The following is an 8,754-nucleotide window of genomic DNA, read 5'->3' on the forward strand; positions in this document are numbered from 1 at the left end:
GTTTATAGCTTCAATATGTTTTTTATTTTCTAGAACAATTTTTTCCACTTCAACCCATTTGAAAATATATTCTTTCATTTTTTCTATATGTATGTCTTCTTTTAGTTTGTTCTGTAATTCTTCGAATCTTCTAAGTATTTCATCTTGCTGATTTTTGATTTTATTTTCGATTTTATCTATTTTTTTTTTCAAAAATATTTTTGTTACAGCATCATCAGGATCAGAGGGAGCACTTAAATTAGTTATTTTCTTCCCATGAAAGTTTAAAGCATTGTTGTGAATAGTAATTCCAAGTGATCTACCTAAACTCAATTTTAGCATTGCATTGTTGACTTGGTTTTTACTTCCGCTCTCTCCAAATTTATTGATTGTATACATTTTTGATTTTTTTATTTAATAATATGTGCTTCTCGCAATTCTTCAACAATTGAAATAATTTCGTTTTTGTGATTGTTGTGACCAACACCTTCAGATGAAAGGAGCAATCTTAATCTGTCAACCAATTCGTTAGGGTCATCCCAATATATATAATTTGGTTTGTGATTGTCTAATGATTTCAAACTCAATCCATTACCTTTGGATATCCTATTTGAATTCACATCAAATAACCGTTTTATTATAAATTGATATTTATAAGCTTGAGTTCCCTTAATTTGTTCTCCTGGTGAATAATTTCTTTTATGAGCATTTGTTTTCATCAAAATATCCTTATATTGATTTAAATCCTTCTTTGTATAATGTTGAGGTTTAATGTGAAACATGAGTTGAAATAGTCCGGGAGACATTTTCCAAATAGATTCCCCAATTTGAATAGAGTTACATCCATTAAATTTTAATTGATTTTTTCCAAAATACATATTTCCATTTGTATCTATATGAAATCCATAAACTTTATCTAATTGTCTATTATCGATAAGTGTTTGTAGAACGTTGGGTAATGAAGATGCTACATTTATGTCTGATAGATTATCACTACTCAATTTTATTCGCTTTCTATCAATATTTAATTGCGTAACAGCTTTTCGTTTATTCAATTTTGATGAGATATCATTATTCAATTTTATACGTTTTCTATCAAGATTTAATTGTGAAACACCTTTCCGTTTATTCAAGTTTAATTGGTTGTTATTAATCAATTTTAAACGTTTTCTATCAGTATTTAATTGTGAGGGTCTTTTTCGTTTATTTATATTTATGATTTTGTTGTTAGTTAATTTTATACGTTTTTTATTAGTATTTAACTGAAATTCACATTTTCGTTTTGAAAATAGATGTGATTTTTTCATCCGCTTATTATCGTTATCGTCAAATAAACTGAGATTGTTATCATTAGATCGTTTTAATTTTTCTCTAAGCTCATTCCGATTCACTCCACATTTTTCTAGTGTATAATCTTTTCTCTTTAAATCAACTGGAATATTATAATTTTTTCTTATCCTTTTATTAGTGTTATTTTCATCTGATGAAAATTTTCGTTTTTGTGAAAATTTCTCTATATCCATCTGTTCTATTTCTGAATTATCTTCTTTATGTGTAGAATTTACTATATTCGGAAATATTGTTGATGAATGTTGATTATTATATCTTTCATTATCATTACTTGAGGTAATATCTCTCATTTGAAGTCCATTGCTAGACATATAGTCATCATCATCATTATAAATGTCTGATATAAAGCTATCATCATCATCATCATCATCCTTATTGTTTTTATCAAGTTTTCCATCGTCTTCATATTGTTTATTATAATCATAAATATTTTTATCATTATATTTATTAGAATACTGATTACTTTCTTTTTTGTTCTCATCTAGTTTTCCTATAATATCCTTCAAAGGTTTGGTTATTGGTTGAAATGTATCTTCTAATAGATTATCCCTATCTATTTGATTAAGTTTAATGTTTTTTAACTTTTCTTTCAATACTGCTCGTGTTTTTACAATTTCCTTCAACAAATTGTGTCTCTTCATGATTGGATAATTTATTTTTTATTTTTTTTTGGTTATGTATCCATCTGCTTCCGATCTGCTTTACATCTGCTACCGATCTGCTTTATATCAGCTACCGATCTGCTTTATATCTGCTACCGATCTGCTTTCTTTCTGTCACCAATCTGCTCTCTATTCTGTTTATAATCTACATTATATCTGTTATCAATCTGATTTATATTATAACTGAATAAAACAATTGAATCCTTTGCGATATCGACCTTTATCAATGGGATCATCCTTGCTCACAATAAGAAATCCATATTTATCTTTCCAACATTCACTACAAAGCTTTAAAAAATCTTTAAATGTCATGTCACCCAAGACATGATCATTATATATATGTTTAATATTCATTTCATCTTGCTTAAATATGATAATCATGTTTGCATTATCACGTATTAAGTGTTTAGGAATCCTTGTATATGTTTGACATAAATAAAAACAATCAATGTGTTTATGTCTTCCCATACAAAAATAATCCCTTATAGTATTTTGTTTATCGCAAATTACATCATCAAATACCATTATAGAATGCATATTTGCTTTGGCTGGACTTATAACTTTTTCATTTTCAGAGAATGTGAATAGGTTTATTCCTTTGATTGGAGTAATCAATTTTTTTAAATATTGATATTTTGGTTGATATAAAGATTTAGAATATATATATATATTCCTGAATTTGAGGCCATTAGGGCTTTCTATGAGACTAATCATAACATTTGTTTTACCACAATTTGATGGGCCTACTATAAGGGCACGTATAGAATTTGGTAATAAAGTACTATGTACAATCCTTTTTTTCTGTGAACAGACATTATCAATGTTTTTCACAGCAATCTGTTTAGTTTGTTCTATTAAACGCATATTGCTAACTAAACTTTTTCAATATAAATTTAAGTATATATATACAAAAACTCTTATTTTCATTTAAATCGTGTACCCTATCACTACATAATCAAAAAAAAAAATTATGGTTATTAATTACAAGATTTATAATAAATGTAAACAGTCTGTTACTGGATTTGGATTGGTAAACAACTTAATTAATAATCTTCCGTTTGAAGTGCATTTACCTGGATATCAATTTTGTGGACCAGGAACTAAGTTAGCACAACGTTTAGCACAAGGAGACAAAGGAATAAATTTATTGGATTCAGCTTGTAGAGAACACGATATTGCATACTCACAAAATAAAGATATTCATTCTCGTCATCAAGCTGATAAAGTTTTAATAGAAAAAGCTTGTCAAAGAGTTAAATCAACAGATAGCAATTGGAAAGAACGAGCAAACGCTTGGTTAGTAACAAACTTACTTAAAGCAAAAGTTAAATTCGGACTCGGTATGACAACAAAAAGAAAAATGAAGAAAAAGCAATGTAAGCAAAAATTATTTGCATCGACAGTTAAGAATACTTTAAAAGTATTAAAAGATAAGAAACCTAACAATATATATGATGCTGTAAAAATTGCAAAAAACGTTGTACATTCAAGTTTTAAAAATAAAAAGAAGAGTAATATTGGTGTACCAAGAGTCATTCGAGTACCAAAAATTGGTGGATTTCTACCAATAGTTCCAATTTTAACTGCGTTATCAGCCCTTGGAGGTTTAGCAACTGGAGGATCGGCTATTGTAAAAGCAGTTAAGGATATCAAAAATGGGAAAGAACAATTAGCTGAAGCTACTCGTCATAACAGATATATGGAATCAATTGCTATGGGAAAAGGATTATATCTTAAACCTTATAAAAAAGGATATGGACTTTACTATAAACCAGCTCCAAAAAACTTCTAAGTAGATTACCCAATCGACCATTGACGGATATCGATTTGGTTAAGTACTGCAAGCCATTGAAACACTTTAGAGGGGTTTTTATGCGTGACTCATTACCAAACAAACCACTACGACAAGAATGTGGAATAGTTAATTTAGATACAACTAATGGGTCAGGAACACATTGGGTTGCCTATTACAAAAATTACAACTATAAGGAATATTTTGATAGTTTTGGTAATTTACAACCACCGTTGGAAATTATTAATTATTTAAAACCACCTATCGAATACAATTATAAACAAAAACAAAAATTTAATACTTACAATTGTGGTCATTTATGTATACAATTTCTCTTTAATAAATATAATATCTTGTGAAAAAAACAAAACAAACAAAACCATTTTTTTCTTTTAATTATTTTTTTATTTTATAGTGTCCCCAAGCATAGGTGTCAACACCATTTTCTCTTATAAATCTCTTATCATCTAAATAATTTAAAACTAATTTATGTATATGTTGTGTGTACAATTGATGAATTTTTGATCTAAAAACATACATAGAATCATAATAATTAATTTGTTCAAAAAGACATTTTTTAAAATCGTTGGTTGAAAGTTTTGCTGTAACACAATGTTTTACACCTTTTATTTTCTTTATTTCTTCATCTACTTTATCAATCTTAATTGAATACATTTTTGAACGTAAACCAATGAATTCCTTCATTATTTTTCCACCACATTCATCTTTCATCATTCCTAGAACTTTTTTGTTTTCTAACGGAAAATTATAAATATTATTAATTGGATACGCTGATGTATCAAAATATTTTGTGATATCACTTCGAATATCATCATAGAAATTTTTTGTTTTAATATCATAAATAAATGAATCGGTATCCATGTAATTTAGAGTAGTTGATTGATTAAACTTTATTTTCATATAATTATAATGAAAATCATACATTTTCCATTTCGATAGTTCTAAAACAGTAAATCCAATATATATTGGTTTATTATATTCAACATGCGATTTTTTCATTTGAATTACAACCATATCGTTAGATATTTTGAGTGAACTATGAAAATTAGGTTTAGCTATAAGAGCCCTCGCACCCAATTTTCTACCTTTACTCTCCCAGTTAGTTACAATTTTAATACATTTTCTTTTATCAACATTTTCCATCGTCTTGCCATAAACAGCATTATTTAATAATTTGAAAAAATTCTGTTCAAACAAATTTTTAGCTAAAGTTCTGTGATAGTTATTTAAATCAATATACTTTTGCAACCAATTCGTTTGTTTAAACTGAAGAATTCTATGTATTTTTTTTAAAACTAATCCATGTTTAATACACTGTTGAAGAGTTTTATAATGTATGATATAATTATTTTTATCATTTAAATTCAACACTAATTTAGATTGTCTCATAGAACCAAGTTTTTTATTTTCAGCGCAAAATGGTAGGTCATTGTGATAATCATGTAATGAGGATGGATATTCTAAGTCTACCTCTAATATATATCCTATCTCCGAATCTTCTTTGATATCATTCAAATTAAACATTTCAATATTTCCAACCCATTCAAAATTTTTGTAAGGTAGATACTGTGACATAGCATAACCATATAAATTATTAACATCTAAATAAATTAAAAAGTTTGAATCTTGACATGGATTATAATCACTTACATATATATTATTTGCAACTGAAAATCGTTTAGAACATTGAACAATCCCTCCTCTAATACCCTCAACAATAAAATTATACTTTTCAAAGTCAGTTAATAATTCTAGTTCTATTCCAGTTGTTTTTAACATTGCACTCCAAGACAAACCAGGTGCTGTATAATATTGACATGGATCTAAATTATAAATTTTTTTACATACTTTTCTAAAATTTTCAAACACATCGCATAATAACAAAACATCAACTTTCAAATAAAGTAATAAGTAATCTTTTAAATTGTTACATTTAAATGTATTCCATACATTTTTAGCGTGTGTATAGTCATCCTCACTACAAACCTCATTAGTTAGCTTATTAAAAAAATTGGAAATAGGTGGTAAAGCGTTTTCTTCTAATCGTTCAGGAGAATCTAAATAGTCATAAGGAAATACACCTTTACGCTTCATTAAATTAAATTCACTATCGTTAACAAAAGTTGATTTAACAGCATTGAAATCTTCATCAGATAAATAACCCGCTAGCTTTTCTAAGCTAGATGCCATAAATTTACAAGAATCTAGAAAACGTATTTCAATACTCTTATTTGAATCTATATAAATTCTTTTCGATATAGAAATATAAAGTTCCTTATTTAATGGAAGAATATTTATATCACCAACTACAGAGGAGAGTTCTCTAACAAACAAATGAGAATCATATGCTGAAAGATTATGAAAAAATACTGGAACAAAATTTGCTATTTGATACTCTAAATTACAATTTTTATGAGCAGGTCCTCTGTATTCACCTGTCAAATGACAATGATCAGCTACTCTAACATCAGTATTTAAAAAAGACTTTTCACAAATATGACAAATCGGATGTTCCTTTTGGTATTGTAGTTGAATTGATGTTAAGGAATTCATTGGTTTTACTTTAGATAAATAATTGTTATAAATCCATACAATCTCTCCCACTAATGAGTTAAAAAAATGTTTTGTACAGTCTTCACCTGAATAAATTTTAATCTTGTCTAAATTTGAATCAAATGAACATTTGATATAATAACTGTATGCAAATGGAATATGTTTTTGAACTGATTTTACTTTACTTGAATTTTGTATCTCTAACGGTTGAAGAATGCACTCAAAATCAGCATAAATTGAGAATGGAATATCTAATTTATGTTTAAAATTCTTAAATTTAAGTATTTTATCTTTATCTGATGGCATTGTTGTCACCATCTTTTTACACTCACGTTTGTGTTTCTCTAGTCTACTACTTGAAGAAACATGAGTTAAGCAGGTGTTACAAAAATGAATCCTATTTTTATTCTTTGTTATAGAACTTCGCAACAATCTAAAAATATATATATTTTTTTAATAAATTAGTATTGTATTGTAATCAAAATAATATCTTATTATTTTTACCTTGATATATTTTTTATCCAGATGTAATGAAATTTATCATCCTCTTCTATTAGGAGAAGATTGATGTGAGTTGATTTCTCAGCTTCTGTAAAATAGTAAGGACCTATAATCTTAGCATCCTCTAAACCGAACACATTTATACTTATATCAGGATTCTGCAACTCAAAGACTCTGATTTTATTTATGGTAAGGGGAAATTCCATGTTTTCAAAATTTAATATTATATTATTTTCCAATGTTATAATGTGTGCCTTAATGTCCGTTACTTTGTAGTTGCTACATTTATGTGGTTTCTTTTCCTTTGGAAGTGGATTTAATGCTGATATTATTGCCCATTTAAAACAATAGACATCATTGTTTTGCACATTGATGCAAGCCTTTTTATTCCTTATTTTGGGAGGAAGATTTATGTATTGAGATCCTCTCAAACATGTATATTTGTTGATGTTGATCTCTAGATGTTTTATTTCGATTAAAGTCCATCCACTATCTCGTTCTTGGAATTCACTCATTTTTTTAATTATTTCATTACAATTTTCAATATAATGATTTAAAATTTCTTCCAGTGTACTTGAGGGAGATAGTACCAACATTTTTGTGTGATGTGTAAATAAACTAATTTCATCTTCCGCTTTCTCTTTCATCAAAATATAATTACAATGTAGTGTACAATTATATTTAATAGATTCATGCTTTTGCAACGCCTTTTGAATTATATTGATTACTTTTTCTTGAATTGATTTGAAAAAGTTTTCGGGTATCAAGTTATTGATCTCACTATTTTTTATTTTATAACTTTCTATTCGATTTTGAAAGCTAGATCCAAAGCAAGACACATCCTTATCTAACCATTTTACACACTTATCGATGTGTGTGTTAGTGCTGATATGATTCTTCCACTGATTTTTTGGAATAGCTAAATTGCAATTTTCACAGTATACCGTTTTTTCCTCTTTTTTTTCATTGTGGTCCATTGACTTCATATGCTTTAAAAGCTCTGGATAAGTACTAAAATTCTGATTACATTTCACACACTCAATTGAATGTTGTAAACGCAAATGACGATTCAAAGATTGATTATGTTCGTAAGTTTTCTCACAAATATTACATACAAATTCTCTCATTTTTATAACAATAATTTTGAATTTGATTAAATAAATGATTTTTAATATAATGATTACAATATGAAACCGTTTGCCCTTTTTATACGAAAACAAATATAATTTTTTACTCTTGTTCTTCCTGGGAAAAAATAGAACTACACTGACCACAATTATTTCATCACACTCCAGTGTGGTGGTCACACAACATTCAACATTAATCATAAACTCTCACACTCAAACCAAACTATAGCCTGCGGTCAGCAATCTACATCACCCACCCTCCAACACTAGTTGAAGTTGGGCGATGAGTCATCATCGAAATCTGCCACTGCGCCCTGCGATCTGCGCCCTGCGATCTGCGCCCTGCGATCTGCGCCCTGCGATCTGCGCCCTGCGATCTGCGCCCTGCGATCTGCGCCCTGCGATCTGCGCCCTAATGTCCGTCCACACATTTCAACCGGCGGCCCGCCATCTGACCACATACCCCCCTGCGGTCGCCACCTGCGCTACGATCGGCTGCGGTTGGGTGCGGTTATCACGTCATCAATGGGGTGGGGTGGGGTGCGGTTATGACGTCATCAATGCGGTGGGGTGCGGTTTGGGGTTTGGGGTGGGGTGGGGTTTGGGGTGGGGTGGGGTTATGACGTCATCGATGACTCATACTCTCGATACTCAAAGTTCCAAAGCCCCCTTATATATACTACTTTGGTTAAAGAGCGATATAGAATTGTGCTCTCGAGAAGCTCAAGAAGTGCACTCGGGAGACCGGTTTATATGGGAGCTATATGAG

The 8,754-nt window shown here is 29.2% G+C and overlaps 1 protein-coding gene across 2 annotated transcripts; it reads right to left on the minus strand.

The window, feature by feature from the left end:
- Nucleotides 1-3,942: 3,942 nt before the first annotated feature.
- LOC131998399 (uncharacterized) lies at nucleotides 3,943-8,497 on the minus strand. Of its 2 annotated transcripts, XM_059370687.1 has the most exons (3): nucleotides 7,004-8,497; nucleotides 6,862-6,946; nucleotides 3,943-6,790 (listed from the first exon to the last, which is right to left on the minus strand). In XM_059370687.1, exons 1-3 carry the CDS (start codon nucleotides 8,184-8,186, stop codon nucleotides 4,180-4,182), a joined length of 3,879 nt encoding a protein of 1,292 aa, XP_059226670.1. In that variant the 5' UTR covers nucleotides 8,187-8,497; the 3' UTR covers nucleotides 3,943-4,179. The 2 variants fall into 2 exon arrangements, with proteins under 2 accessions (XP_059226670.1, XP_059226669.1); XM_059370686.1 differs by having other exon boundaries at nucleotides 6,862-8,497.
- Between the last annotated feature and the right edge of the window lie 257 nt (nucleotides 8,498-8,754).

This window comes from Stomoxys calcitrans, unplaced genomic scaffold (genome assembly GCF_963082655.1).
Source record: "Stomoxys calcitrans unplaced genomic scaffold, idStoCalc2.1 SCAFFOLD_315, whole genome shotgun sequence".
NCBI classification, from domain to species: domain Eukaryota; kingdom Metazoa; phylum Arthropoda; class Insecta; order Diptera; family Muscidae; genus Stomoxys; species Stomoxys calcitrans.

Bases quoted from the DNA above. Each gene is read 5' to 3' on its own strand.
- LOC131998399 (XM_059370686.1), bottom strand. From the start codon at position 8,186: ATGATTAATGTTGAATGTTGTGTGACCACCACACTGGAGTGTGATGAA. The intron at 6,791-6,861 runs GTAAAAATAATA...ATATATTTTTAG, and splicing joins TGGATAAAAAATATATCAAG to ATTGTTGCGAAGTTCTATAA.